This window comes from Centruroides vittatus, unplaced genomic scaffold (assembly GCF_030686945.1).
Source record: "Centruroides vittatus isolate TY-2023 unplaced genomic scaffold, ASM3068694v2 contig_351, whole genome shotgun sequence".
NCBI lineage: Eukaryota > Metazoa > Arthropoda > Arachnida > Scorpiones > Buthidae > Centruroides > Centruroides vittatus.
In genome coordinates, this window is record NW_027122174.1 from 1,681,551 (window position 1) to 1,697,833 (window position 16,283).

A 16,283-nucleotide genomic window follows, 5' to 3' on the forward strand; every position below is an offset into this window, starting at 1 on the left:
AACGTAGCATCTGACAGAGCAGTTTCGACTTTTCTTACCTTCTAATCTCTTATACTTTTGTGCTAAAATACTTTTAATACCTTAAAACGGGTGCGGTTTCATATAATCTCTGTTCTTTCCGAATTTCCGTCAATTCCTCACTGAAGATTTTTTCTATTTCTCATAAAAATATATGAATTCTAATCGAAATTTATGTATTTATACAATAGAAAGTAAAATTCACCAGTGACGGATACCCACTATGCACGCGCCTCACGTGTCTAGGGCCCGGAATTGAAAAAAATAAAGCCATTGTGATTGTATATTATAATTTATAAATAATTCTATAGTTACAGTTAGACGTTATTAGTTGCCGTGAAATTATCTAGAGGAACCCCAATCTTCTGTGTTTAGGAGTCCGGAAGTCCGGAAGACTAATTTTAACTATGACTTTAATTAATGTCATGGATTTCGTGAATTTATTAGCATTGTTTATTTTTTTAGTTACAACAATAATATAATTTAGTTACTATTTTAAAATAGATCCAAACGTTTAAGCTCCTTTTTTTTTGAGATAATTAAAGCCTACTTAGAGTCAAATTTTCCTCTACCTTTAAGTGTACTGTATATTTTCAATTTTCCTATTCTATTTGTCTTGAATTATTGTCTATAGCTATTGTACGAACTGAAATGCCTGAAATAAATGTTACACTCAAATCCAATTCTAAGAATATAGCGCGTGACAGATAGACATTCAGCAGTTTTTTGTTGTAGGAAAGTTATATTCTTTCAATAGTCTGTAGTAGAATATCTAAAATCCGTTTAGTCGGATGGAACTCTGTCGATATTTTTAGTTCTAATAAGTGAGAAGAACAAAAGAAATACTAATTCATCCTTCTATCGATATCGATGCCGCTTACTGTACAAAACACCTCACGGCACTGCTGGAAAATTGCGTAGCGTCACACTCTCTCTGCATTGTATTAATTAATTGTTTCGAGAAAAATTACTCTTGTATTTTTTGAAAGAAAAACAAAGGTTTTATTTCATTCTAATGATAATTCTTATTTTTTAATCTTCATATTTAATTTATTTGTCTGTGGGAGTGATCAGTTTGGTACTGAGCAACACTAGTTGTATGAAAGCGTCTCCACACGACCCTTGATGATAGATCCACTTAACAGTTGTTTCACGTTCGAGATGGTGAGCTGCAGTCAGTTAACAGCAATTTCCCTGGCTAATTTAGCTTTCAGAAGTTGAATACGTCGACTGAAAGTGGAATTACTCAAGAAGCTATTCTGATGTTGGAAAGCAAAGCGCTGATAAAAGTTACGTTGTCACGCGTATCACAATGCAATACAGAATGCCATTAAGTTAAACTAAACAAGTATGTTTCTTTTATAGAAAAGAAATCATCCAAGCATTCCTCTAGTAGTTTTGGGATCTGTAGAATTAGTATCAGCATTGGGCGCCCTGATGCTGCCGGAACCCTTCGTCCAACAGCTTCCTCAAACCTTAGAAGACGGAGAAGAATATGGGAAACACTGGAGTCTGAAGGACTGCTTTCGGTGCAGCCTTCCCAAGTAAGTGCTTTCGTTTGACACTTTCTGACGTCACGCTGACTTCTCCTTTCCTAAATAGAAACGTTTCTTTGACATTTAAATTGACTCATTGCCATAGAAACGGCAGTTCTTACGCTTTGACGCAACTCTCCCCCGGAAGGTTTTCTAATGCACTCGAATAAAAGATTCTCTTCCGCTCGAGTCTTTATAATGTAAAAAGCATCCCTTGGCACAAGTTTAAATATTTGACGCCAGCAGAAATTGGATTTCTTGGCCGAACGGCTTCCGTCTCGTTTCAATAAAAATCTTTTCTCTAGACAGTTTTGCACGGAAGACAATCGTCAACTCCTTCCACCCCCTGTTTATTCGAACTTTTCCGAGCTTGGTTATCTTAATAAATAAATGTTTCATAAACCGAACGTATTTTGGCTTCTCCAAAACACAGATTTCACGACTTAAACGAAAATTGGTTAAGGAGGAGGAGCGCAGCATCCGCATCAATGACGCGGAATAAATACAGCATGCGCCGATAAAACGGGGCAAAACGTACTCACTCTATGCACTCGACACCTGTAATTAAACCTTTTTATCACTTCTGGACTAATAATTTTAAAAATTCTTCACTAGAAATTGCTTTTTTTAGCGCAATTCTTAAATTAAAGTGTGAATCGATTTCTTCTACACCCTTTAAAAATCAGATTTTATAAAACATATCACGCAATTTTATGTTGTATAAAAACATCTCGTAAAATTTCTTTTTGGATCGTATCATTCAAAATTACCTTTACTAGTAAGGGTGACTACTTATAGGGCTCAGTTAAATCTCCTAACTTGAGCAAGAATTAAAGATGTCGACAGAAGATTTGATTATTAAACCAGATATTTTTAGGTCAGAATTGAATTTATGATCTTCTTGTCAGAACCAAATTTGTAGTCTTTCTCAACTTCTCTGTCCATTGATTGGTTCGAAAAGGTGAGAGAATTGAAATTGTCATTTTGGAGGCGTAGGTAAAGATCTTCGAGCCGGAAAAGCTGACGGTTTATTATTAATCTGTAAGGTATGACTGCTGAATTTCTCGAAAAAAGAAACACGTTTTAAATAGTATTTCATTCCCATTTTCAATTTTACGCCCACTCTGGAAACTTTCTTCGTTAAGAGATATTAATATAATTCATCCAGTTCGTTACAAAATTTTGAAAAGATACATTCTCGAATTTTTACAGCAACTATTATCTAAGTACACTATTTGGATATTCGATCAGAGTGTTTGGTTTATATTATACCATACATTTTTGTATGTCTCTCTTGTTTGCAACTTTTGTCAAGGAGAGTATGTTGACAAAAATAATCCTTATCCAGCAAGGAAGTATTTGTAGAGAAAATAGTTTTGGGAAAAAGAACATCTGCTGATGTCAAACAAACCAACTGCACCATACTACAGAATTTTGAAAGAAAAATTTTCCTACTGTTCATTTCAAGTCAAAAATATGTTTTTTCTTGTTACCTCTTACCAGATGCTAACGTGTGATAAGAGGTCAAAGGTTGGAGTATAATGATATGTTCAGCTTTGGCACAGTTTCTACGACTCTATGCAACTACCTGCATATATTTTTAGGGGTATATTTAAGGAGACATCACTAACATCCAATCAAAATCATCATTTCAGGCTCTATCTCTTGAAGACTCAACATTATTGCAGTTAAGATATTAACTGCAATAATGTTGAGTAAAATGCGATAAGGGCAGTAGTTCCACTCTTTCGTGGTGATAAATGATAAGAATCAACCTCCCTCGCGATGGATTTGGTAAATTATAAGAGGAAATCGACATATCAAGTTCCATAAATCGAAGAATGTTTGAAAATGTCAACTAGATATTCTCGTTCTGTCAGGGATTATCTTAAACAGCTTTGTCACAATGTTAAAAGGTTTCGAAAATGGATTTCTATCCATTTTTACTGAATAAAAATGGTTTCCTGAAGGCAAAAAGATATAAAATATTGTTTAGATAACTTATTTTAATGGGTTTTCCAATAGTTATCCCATTTTTTTTAAATTTTAAATTTTTACCGCTTCTCAAATTTTTTATTGTACTAAACTTTAAAAAACTTTCATAAAAAAATTCAGTATTTTTAAATTTTCTTGTAGATTATGGTATTAAATTACGTAACATTGCTATAATCTAATGGTTATATCTTCCAGAAACTATCAAAATATTGATAATTATGATGCTTCTATCAATTAGTTTACACAGGAACGTTCGAAACTAATGCCTACTGCTATCGGAGATTAATTCTGACAAATGTTCCGCCTCACTAATCTCCCGAAATCTACATTTAGAACCCAAAAAACTAAACATGTTATTCCAATTGTTAGCGAGTGAGAAACAACGCCCTTGCAACTGTTGGCATGAGATTAATGAAGACTGCAGAAATCCAGAGGAAGCGGGATGCTGGGTGGAGTCGATAAGGTGGATTATTTTCATCCACCTCGAGTATGAATGAAACTGGTAGCAATGTTATTAATACCACGTTTCTCAGCCTATTGGTCGAGCTCCATTGTATATTCCCGGTAAGAAATTCCACTTGAAAACACCTAGAAAATCTACTCTACAAGTAAAGAAATTCATCGAAAGATAAAATATTTTATTACTCAAACGAGTAAATATCTCGTTATTACATTCTTATAAACGTAATTTACTTTTCAAAATCAGAAACTCGCATCTGGAAGTAGTGGATTTCTCAAAAATTTTATATTGCTTTTACTAAAGTTTGTTTTTTAAGTTAGTTTGTCCACGTCAGACGTGTCAAAATGGTGTTACATGAAAAGACCATTTCCACTTTCCAGTTGAGAGAGATCCGCTGTCCAGTTTAACAGCACGCTATACAATTTCTGCTCAGATTTCACGAGTTCAGTATACGAAAATTCGAAACATAATTTACAAAAGTGTAGATGCTTTTCTTTTACGAATCTGGACACATCGGGCTTTCAGAATTCTTCTTTAGAAACCAGTAATAATTATAAAAATCCCAAAAGCAATCAGTGTTCCATGTTGAACTACTCCAAGAAGAATTCGAGGAACGTTACCAAGCATTATTACATGGATCGATAAATCGAAATTACGTTAATTTATAAGCCAAATCCAGTCCTTAAAGAATAACATTGCTTTCAAATATTTTAAAAAAATCATTAAAAATCTCATTAATTAAAGTAAAACATTCTCAAAAACCGTAATTAAAATAAAACATCGTCTCGAATTCCGCACTGGATAATACATTTAAAAAATGCGACAGAAACACTTCAATATCTAAAAATTTTTATAGTACGAAATTTATTATCGATTTATCCACCTTCTATATATATATATTAATTTAATTCAGAAGAGTAGAATTTATTCGACTGTCAGGTCGGATATTTTAGAATATGTCATCTGCAGACGTGGCTCGCATCTTGGAATGCAATAAAGCGTTTTCGCTAAGATGTAAACGTTTTAAACGAGAAGAAAATGGCAAATTACGTTATAAAATCTGTAGAATAAGACTTTTAAATAATTCCTAAATTCCTACACTAACGAAACATCAACCAGACGAGATTTCTACCTCGAAGCATGTATAAGCTCCTATCGGAGAGACTGCTGGAGCTAAAATATAACAACTCTTGACTTCTGATTAGCTTCCTGTTTTTAATTTTTTTAGCAAATTTTCTATGCAAATATTTGCTTCATGAGTAGACAAATTTTTTCTGGAAGATTAGAAGAAGAAAAAATATATATTATCGCTTCTACTCACAACAGCTGCAACAACTTCTGATAAGCTCTCGGATAATCAGATTTTTAAATTACTTCTTTTCAGAAAAATTTATGTAAAAATCCTAAATTTATCGAATCGCTATTTAGTAAAGGTGTAAAATAAATTAAATATAAAAAATTCCTAAATTTATTCGACAGAATTTTCTATATTTCGATCCAATTTTCTATCCTGGAAGACTTAGAATAAATAATTTAACAGAATTGAAGCGGTAGAGACGTTGAAAAAGTCAAATTAAATTAATTATTAATTATTTTAGAATTTCAATTTTTAAATTTAGATATGTTTTTAGGAAGAAATTTGAATTTTTTAAAGTAACTTCTTTTTTTAAGCTCTTGTGCTGTTTAACACGGAGTTAGAGACGATGCGAAGTAAATTAATTTTGGCAATTTTTTATTTCCAGCAATAACATTTTTAAAATAAAAATTTCTTCGCTGTCAACATTTAGACAACATTTTCCTATAGGAATTTATTTATTTTACGACTTGTAAAATTAACATTTAATTGTGTCTCTACAATTAATGATCGCTTATTCTCGAGAAAATCGTTTGTAAAATTAAAATAATCAATGAAAAATGAGTGAAAATAATTTTAGCGAATGAAAACTTATACAATTGGAAAAATAGCAAATTTCTTTAAATTTTCAATTTTATTTTGTGGTCTTTAAGCAGATGCTCAGCAGCCGTAGTTTAAAACCTCTTAAAATTGGCCAAATTTGTAATTTTAGCGGATATAAATGTATTAAAATCGAACTTCATCTCGTAAACCAGCAAAATTTTTTATAAATTCCGAATTTTTTCTTTTGTAATTGTGTTTGAAAATGACAGAGCAGAAAAATCAGCGGCGATAAGAGTCAACAACGGCATGAAATTATCTCCTAAAATTGCCTGAAATCTATAATTTAAATACGCAATAACCAAAGTTAAGTCCCAAAAAGTGCAAAAATACTTGTTAATTGGGGTCTTTGTAATTTTGTTGTTCGAAAACTGTACGTTGCCAAGATCAATTACAATAGGAGCCAACGTTGAAAAGGGTGCAGATAAGAGTCACGTTTGCTTAAAAAATAAGGAAACTTTTGCTTGCAAAAACGAGTAAATTTGTAATTTATTTTATAGCATTTATAATCTAGATTTTTGCTGAAAAATACTGACAGAAAAATATAACCCGTTAACGATAACGACCCAACAGGGTATTGCGGTTCGGAGATGAAGCGTTATCGATTGCCGTGTTGCATGGCAATTACTTAACTTATTTTCTTAAATTCCAGAAGAAAATTCAAGAAAAATTTCTTTTCCGTGATGTGGAAAATTTGTTAATAAATTAGTATAATGGTGTTTTATACCATAAGCAATACGTGCCGAGGAAAAGGAGTGATCCGGTAAACAACTAAAGTGGCTTTTCAAATGGTAAAATGGTATTCTAAATTCAGTCCGGGTTCGATAATATCCAGTTACTGTAAAAGTTTTGATGTCTATCGCTTTTCTTTCTTCGGTTGACATTGATTGGTAGAGGGACTTACAGGCTAAGAGAGGATCTTTGTCGCAGAAAGCTAAGCTTATCCGGTATGAGTGATAGGGTCTATATGACTGCGCAGTGTACTTTACCATCCATATTTTCTCGCAGATACCTCTGAATGTCAGTCGAGTATCTGACACCCCACAGTTGAAGCGTAGGAACTAGCAACTAATCGACGAATCTCTTACAGGATGGAGAGTAAGAACGGCATGGTGAAACCATCCATTCAAGTCCCGCAATCTCCTATACTCAGGTAAGTTAGCAGAGTCCTCCCTCTTCACGCACGAGGGAAACAAGATCCGTCACGCACAACCGAGGTCGGAGTGGCGTCAATTCGATCCTCCTGCGTGTTGCAGACCGTCACGAATGCTTGCAACTCACGCCTTTCTCGCCTTTCTAGCCTACTACGTCATCGAGACAGCCTCCGAGGGCACCAGCTCAGAGGGAGAGACCGAAAGTCAATTGGAGCAACAAACTGGTGTCAAGACGGTGATGGTCACGGTACTGTAAACGGAGCGAACTAGTCCAATTTTTGTCATCACTAATTAGTAAAAAATTTCGGAAAGCCTTCGAGCCATTGTAGACTTTTATCTTTACATTAAAAACTTCGTTTCGACAGAAATTCGGGCCCTTTAAATTTACATTTATTATCTAACACGAGATTGCGTGATAAGTTAATTACGTTACAGTAACTTGTAATTGCTGGTTTGAATCGTCGTAAGCCAAAGAAAAACGTCGATAAGCACAGAGAATTATGCTGCAATTTCGTATGAGACAAGAAAAAAAACACGAATTTTTCGGGGTGTAATTAGTTTTAAATGGAAAAAATCAGCGTGTTTACAGTTATGACCACGTGGTCGAAAGTAGATTATCTTATTAAATGGTTGGTCACTCTGTAATTTCCAATAGATTAAACGAAAACGTCGAGCTTTCGTGCAATTTCGCAATTAAAAATTTGAAAAAGAATTGTTTGAAGAGTTTAAAGTTAAATTCTCTTTGCTTAGTTATTGAAACGAGAAAGATATTTCTCCCAACAGCGTTATCAATTATTAAAATTTGAATAGTTTGCATCACTTCGGGCTTTTATGCTTGAGGGAGTTACAATTAAAAGAAGATTCGAGGCGCATATCGCTAAATTTAATCATAAAATTTTTGTTGTTTCTGAAGCATTAAAAGTGAAATTAATCACCAAAATACGAACAGAAAGTTTTATTCATTTCGTATTATTTTAAATCAATTTATGGGCATTAAACTAGTTATCCTCATGTGTGATCAACTGAAAAAATGTTCACTTGCACGGAAAATTTTTAATCAAATTCGAAAAATTTGGCGAGGAAATCGTAAATGCAACGTTCGATCGACGAATTACTCAATTTTATGATAGAAATTTTACTTATTTAATGATTAAACGAATAAAATTCGGTCACGAACGTCGGGTCGATAGTGTTCGATTATCGCGGTTTCTTTCACTAACACATCAAAACTGGAATTATCTAATATTAAAATAGCTTCATTTTAAGAGGCGTGGTCCTTCTATATATTCATTTTTCCCATTTTAACGAGGAAAAAAAAGGATACGATACGAGAGCATCTTCTAGCTTTCGTGCTGGATATAGAAACACTTTTCTGGTGAATTTTAATAAAGCTAGTACGAAAAGAACACATCATTTATAGGCACAAAACTGTTAGATGTTGCGTAAATTTAAACAAAATTGAAATATTTCAACCTCTAAAACTCATAAGTGCTGTTGATAAAGGGAAAGAACGATGCTCTTATATAGAGAGATGTTGAAGATCGATGCCCAGCGTAAGATAGATAAAAAAGAGAGAAAGAAAGAGAGAGAGAGAGAGAGAGATGTTGTGTGAACAAATCTCGCTCCAACCCATCACCTTTCCGATAATTATCGAAGCGATTAAGCAAAGTGTTGAGATGGAGGATCGTTTTAGCATGCCACCGATCCCCCATATTGATATAAATTAACTCACGCATCCTTGCACGATTCATAAATATCGTGTAACAAAAGGGAACAATATCGATTCTGTTGTGGAAATTTCATTTTTCATTCTGCCCAGAGGATGTTGGTTCGGATATTTGTCACGTTTCATTGGGGATAATGGGGGTAGGTAAGTGATTGCCCTGGTAGTAGTAACCATCGGTTTTTCACAGAAACACACCTCGAGGTACGTTACTGCTTCAACACACGTAACTATATGTCTGGTGAAGGGAAGAAGAGTATGGTTATTTTAATAATATCTGGAGTGGAAAATGTAGAAGTTAGAGGCGATAAACTACCTGGATGGCTTAAAGATGGGGTCTTGCCAACAATTGAATATGGTTGAGGAAGAAGCTAAGACGATCGATAGTTAATTTTCCTCCGTTTTAAACATCTGGGTCATAAAGCTATTCCGAAATCAAACAACTTCTCCTTTAGAGTCGAATTATCTGGTTAAATGGCTTTTGTCTCCCCATCTTCCGGCTCTCTTCTGGACATCGACCATCTTTTCCATTGGATTTAATTAGATCTTGTTTCTTGTTTCTATAAATCTCACTTTCTCTCGGAAAAAATCACTTCTTCTTTGCTAGAAGTGATTTTTTCCGAGGGACACGCGTGGATACACCCTAAGTAAGAGTTAAAATGTCCTCACTTTTATGTAGAAGGTACCTACAAAGGTGTCCTAGCACTTGTAAGAAGTGCTTTTGAGTGGATTTGTATGACGTTTTTAGAGTATAGTGAAGATTTTTATGTTAGAATTTCGTATTATGAGAAAATTCCTCACCTTCCTCACTAAACGACAAGCAAACGGGCGTCGAGACATCGGCTAATAAAGACAACAAGCCGAGTAAACGTAATGATAAATCTATTCTTCGACCCATACCAGTCACGCATCTCCCGTCCGGAAACAGTCACCATGGCAACCATCCGCATTCTCTTCTGACTCTGTTAGTCTGATGTGGATTCTATTTCTGTTAGATGTTGAGTTACGACGGGTGGTACGAATTAGTGGACTAACGCCCTCAAAAATACTTCTAAGATCACAAATTCTACCTTTTCTCTTAAGAAATATGCGCAATTAGCTTCGAGATGGTTATAAAAGTAAGTCTTTTAGTTACTGAAAGGTAGGAACATTGATCCGATCTGTTGGTGATGTTAATAATCCTTCAGATTTATGATTATTTTAGCATTCGGCAACTTGTTGCTCCTTTTAACAACTGTAAGTTACATCAATTATCTCACCGATAACAAAATCACACCGTAGATTTAGGTGAATTTCAGCTTAATATATTGACGAATAATAAAATTACCCACGCTTTAAACGTTTTAAATATAATTAAAATCATTAAAATTCGGTTTAAAACACAAAATAAGCGGTAAATCTGGATAATGCTGCATAGAATCATAAAAATTTCCAACACAATCAGCAGATTCATCCCGAGCATCTTCAGCATATTACCATTAAGAAACTTTCATTAAAGTACAGGTAGAAAGATCACGTAAACGAAGCCACTCAAAGTAGAAAAAAATAATAAAAGTTAAACAGCGAACCATTCCTAGGTGGAATTACAGAGAAAGTGGATCATTAGTCACAGTCCTCGTACTCCTACTAGCTTTTCTTCATCTCTAAGACTCTCGGAGAGGGGGTGTTTCTCGATAAGAGTTATCAGCTGCCACCAACCTTTAACCTGAAAAAATTGGTGACTCCCCGGAAGTTAGAGTGTATAACGTGGGCTCCCTTCCGAGAAATCGATAGTAAATATAATCCCGCTGGCTCCGTTTCGGCAACATTGACTTTTTATGTTGAAAGGAAACGACAATTGAATACCGAAGGAGTGTAACACGAGTATGTATAAGTATAATCGTCTTGCAGCTGTTGCAACTTTATTGTACTTCTTCTTTTTTACAGTTGAAGAAGGGAAGATTCTGGTTAATTTTTCTACTTCTAACAAAAGATACAACGCGTATTATACTTCAAAACATGCCCATGCAATTTTTAGTGTAGATTTTTTCGTGTTTAGTAGTGTGTCGACAACAACGAAAGTTCTGAATTAATAATCGTAATAACTGACAGTTCTAAGTATATAAATCATATTATGTTGGATGAAGCGGAGAGGTAGATCAAAGAGGATCTATCATGTCACATAGGTCATGGTTGTAGGCTTGTAGCATCAGGAAGCGTACAACTCCCTCTCCCTGTTGCCAGATAAACGTTAACCATCGTCACATAATTGGCGTTACAAGGTTGGCCACAAAATTTCTCTAAATAAGCTTAATAAAATGTGCTTACTTTTGCTTTGTTTATAGTGTTTACTAGCGAATTTTTGTGATTTCACTTGTAAATTGCAGATTTTTTGTTTTCAAATTAAATGATATTATTCTTCAATTTTGAATGATGCTAGTCGTCTATAAGTGCTGTTTTTATCGTGTTAACAGCTTCTCTAACGTTAAACGTTTAACGTTGTTCTCGATTTTCTCAATATCTTCAGATTTTATATACGAAAACATTATTATTATTATTATTTTTTACCAGAAACTTTAATTCACTCACTCCTAAATTAATTTAAAGGAGTCGTAGTCAGATTTTCTCTGTTTCCATGCTTTACTCTTAAAAAATTATTAGTTTAATTTGGTATTAATGGTGAACTTTGGCCTTTCTTTTGGTTCATTCAAACGACGGTCGAGGTGTCGGTTAGAAAATTCACGCATTAGAAGGTATGAAACAATTTGAATTTCAGATTAAGCGCCCAGTTTCTCCAGTGTTAGCATTAAGAATTGATTGGTTTAATTTCAACTAATAATGAACTTTGACCTTTTTGCCTGGCTTAACAACGATTTACACATTAGTTTCAACGAGACAGAAGGTGTAAAATTCTCAAAATTAACTCAATCCGTTCCCTTTTTTAAAAAAGTACACCAATCCTATAGTTTAGCATTGAGAATCAGCTAGTTTAATTTCAAATTTCAGATGAACTTTAACCTTTTTGGGTCACTCAACCAATGATCGAGCCAGTTAGCGATTTCAGCGAGTTAGAAGAAGCGAAACTCTTAAAATTAACTCGATTTTGCTATTTTTCGCATCAAGTTTTAGCATTAAAAATTTCTAATGAACTTTGACCTGTCTTTTGCAGAGATACTTTAACAAATTACACAAGTTTGAAGTTTGAAAACTCAAAATTAATTGTATTATCTGGTTACAAATCCTATTCTATAAGTTGTGCTTCGACAATTAATTTCAATTAGTCGTGAACTTTGACCCCTTTTTTAGGCTAGTCAAACAACGACAGAGAAGATGAATAGAAACATCCTCTTTCCTACTATCAGCTTACATAATTTGTTGATGGATGATCCTACTTGCAGCTCGGAAGAATGTATTAGTGAAAGTTGTTTGCTTTCATTCGAGAGGGTCCTTTCTGCTGCCTCCCCCATCGACTCAGATTTCGTGACGTGTAGGACGTTGAGGGCCAACAATCTGTCATCCTTACATACCAGAATAGATACCCCGTCTCCGGAGAAATTCCAGAAATTACAAACTTGTTCGGTGTTGGAGGAATGTCGAACCGAAGCTGTGTTAATTATATGGTTACTCTGACTTAAAATGTTACGGGAAGTGTCGAAAATCAAGTTTGTACCGTCGTTGGACCCTTGTTTTGTGTCAGAGCGGTGACAGGATGACGATACTCGGGACAGTTACTGGTTTGTGTTCGTTTTATTTTTGCTCCCGTTACGTTACGCTGTTATCTTGGGGGTTGTTAAACATCTAAACTTGTTACGCCTTTCCGGCTTACCAATTCTACGAATTCGAACGCGATCCGTAACAGAAAATTATTGTTACGTTCGACTAAAATGGAATCAATTGTCATGTCGTTCGAAATTTCAGTTCGGTTCACGGTTGCGTCAGTCTAAATTACGCGCAAGTTAATTGTTACGTCGATTAGTAAGTTCCGCCTCCACCTATTGTTACGTCATTTTAAAATTGCTTTCCGGTATAATCGTTACGTCGCTCGGAAATTATTGTTGCGTCTGTTTATTATTGTGTTATTGAGGAAAGGATTTTATCGTATTATTACGTCATTTAAAAATAGCACAAAATTGTTACGTCAAATTAAAAAATTAACTAATTCTACGTCATTTTAAAATGGTGTCTTAACTATTACGTCAAATTAGGAATTATTTAATAGTAAAAAAAAGTTAATTTTATTTCACTAAACTGTATTAATTAATTGTAACATCTCAAACGGAATTTATTTTATTATTACGTCATTAATTGTTTCCTAATTAGAATTATAATTTAATTTAGGGTTACGTCGCTTTAAATTAGTAATTAGTCAATAATTACGTCGTTACGAATAGTACTCAATTTATTGTTACGCCATTCCAAAATTGTACTCGATTAATTATTACGTCACACTGGGAGCTAACTCCATTTATAGTTACGTCATTCTGAACCAGTGTTCAATTAATTATTACGTCATTCGGGCACTCTGTTCAATTTACTATTATGTCATTTGGAAACATTTTGATTTATTGTTGTTTTTTTAGTTTTTGTTCGAAAAAATAATAAATTATTTCAATTAATTCTTCTTCGAAAGAAATTATTTGTAATTGTTACAGGGCCACATTGTTTCATATTGTTATAAAACACAATGCATCAAAGATTGATGGATACGGCAGCATTTTCTGTGACGTAAAAAACAGAAATTAGGTTGGGTATGATATATTAATCGAGATTTCTGTTTTGACGTAACAGTTGATAGCAGCATCTTTATGACGTAACAATCAATGCAATCAACTTCTTCCAAAGACTTTTTTTACTCAATTGTCATTCTTAAATTAATTTCAATTATTACGTTAAGAAAATTTGGAGCAAATTTTCAATCAATTTTAAGAATGACGTAACAACGAATAAAAAAGTAACTTAAAATGACGCAAAAATGAATTCTTGACAACGTCTTGCGCCAGAGAGTGACGTAACAATAAATTCAAACAAATTTAAGAATGACGTAATAATTAAACTAAACGAATTCAAACAAATTTAAGAATGACGTAATAATTAAACTAAACGAATTCAAACAAATTTAAGAATGACGTAATAATTAAACTAAACGAATTGAAACTTATTTAAGATATACGTAACTACATGTTGAAACGTGTTTAAAAATGGCGTAATTAATAAGATTAGTAAATCGTTTAAAACAAATTAACTAATTATTACGTCGAATAAATTACGTAGAATTCGTTTGACGTAACAATTAGTTGGTTTGTTTGTAAGCAGCGACATTCAAATCAAAATGTTTTTCAATGCGCAATTTCTAGAATTAATCATGAATTATTTATCGAATTTTTTGATTCGATTAGAGAAATTTTCTCCAGAAGTTTATCTTAGTGTTTTATTATTTCACATCATCAATTATTGGTAGTTGTACGTCAGTCGAACATATTTATAAATTCAAATGTTCCCGAAACGAATTGATTCATACATTTTACAAATGTAAGAAAGATTCTGAAAAAGGATTTTAGATGTTTCGGGAGGAGAAAAATGTAAAAAATTCAATAAAAATATCCTTTTTATATTTTTAAAAACCAAAGTGAATCTCGCTCTTTCGAGATTCTATAAATCCTTAAATTGATACACTGCATCCCTTTCAATAATTTCTCTCTCTGAAAATCCAATTCCAATAATTTATGTAAATTTTCTTTTCACCACGGTTTTACTCATTGTTACGTACGCCGTTTTAAATACGTAATGCCGAAACCGATTTCTTTATTCGTCTGTGTTGCCGAATTTCGTCTCTTTCTACGTACATTTTTGACATAATAATTAAAATTACGCAACAATGAATTGGATAAAAAAGTAAAATATCCATTATTACGTCAAAACGAAGCTAATGTCAGTCGTCCCGATTAATACGTCATACAAAATTTTGCCTAGATTATTACGTTAAGACTGTGACGTCACGTCGATTGATAGGTGGAGTCGAACTTCATTTCGATTTCTACGTCATCCGAATCCGACTTCGACTGTTGCGTTACAGTGGAAACTAATCTCGATTGTTACGTCATTTTGTAAGGCAGCATCGATAATTGAGTCACCGTAAATTATTGCGTCACTGGAATTAAAATTATATTTTTAACTGGCGCATTAATTACACGAAACCAACTTTTTTCATACTTAATTGGTGTTGTAACTCGGATTTTCGGGTTATGTAATTTTTTTTACCAAGTCAACCATTTTAATCAAGTTCTTGTTTCGGGACGTGATAAACATCACAGATGACTCGAAGATAGAAGTAATCCGGTCTTACACCAACGGAATAGATCCGAAGAAAAATCCAATTGTAAATGAACTCCCTTCTGGCGTGGAAATTCGACCCCTAAAATTTGTACCTTTATTAAACGCTCGATCAAACATTTATTTAGAGCTGAGAACGAGTATCGATCGAAAATGGAGAAATGCAACACACGTTGGCTGCAGGCAATTTCCTGTATAGGATGTATATGAAATGGCAATCAATTTGGACATGAATGGCAGTCGAAGCGATTCTCTTTATAGCATCGACGGAAACGTTTCTGTTGGCACTTTGATGGCAAACATTAATTTTCGCACCGAAAAACCGACAATAGAAAGATTTCTTGCTACTAAAAACATCCTCCGCAGACTGATAAACTGTCGAAAATGCCGATAGAATAACAAAAGATTTCTAGACACTTGGCTTTTTCTCGTGTCGTGCCAAGTGTTTTATTCGCGTGGGACCAAGTTTGTTTTAAAATGTCTATCGAAAGATTTCGGGAAAATGAATTTCCTCAATTAAGTGAATCTCGTAAAATATCCTCCGGAAATCGACGGATGTACCGTGAATTTTGTGATATTGTCTTCAGCCAGTGACTTTTTTACCTGATATTTCAGTAATTTTTTCTAAATTTCTGTTCGTTTCGTATAAAATCAAAATATGCCATCTTTATCTCGGGAAGGAAATCACTCGATCCGAGTTAACGATCCAGAATTTCGTACTGCTTAGCATGCGGAACACATGGAAAATGATGGTATACAGTTTATTTCTAAACGGATTATTTCCCTTAACCGGATAGTAAAGTGAAGTAACAATTCCATTATTCCTCTACAAAGGATAGCTTTGGACTAGGTGAATTTAAAGCTCGCGCAATACTGAATCTAAAAGGCGTACGGCCGATAATCGGTGGTGGGTTTGCACCTCTGCCAACGGGCAGGCCGCGTGGAGTTTCCCGGGTTTTCTTCACGTTTGTAATACTTGGTTTATTGGGTTACGGCACGTCGAAGATCTTCCAAGGTGTCTTCCACGTGCCGTAAACAAATAAACCAAGCCAAACTAAAAGGTGTGCAAGTGAGCAAAGGTGTATAACATAAAAATTTCATTGTGCTTAACCTAAGACATGGAGTAAGTAGCAAA

General features: G+C 34.0%; 1 protein-coding gene across 1 annotated transcript in view; it reads left to right on the forward strand.

Moving 5' to 3' along the window:
• Positions 1-7,484, forward strand: part of LOC136974595 (beta-alanine transporter-like) — a 72,020-nt gene extending 64,536 nt beyond the window's left edge. The window contains exons 9-11 of the mRNA XM_067269525.1: positions 1,384-1,562; positions 7,053-7,115; positions 7,263-7,484. Of these exons, the coding sequence (XP_067125626.1) occupies positions 1,384-1,562; positions 7,053-7,115; positions 7,263-7,386 (366 nt within the window). The 3' untranslated portion in view covers positions 7,387-7,484. The remainder of the gene's footprint in view (positions 1-1,383; positions 1,563-7,052; positions 7,116-7,262) is intronic.
• Positions 7,485-16,283: the final 8,799 nt, after the last annotated feature.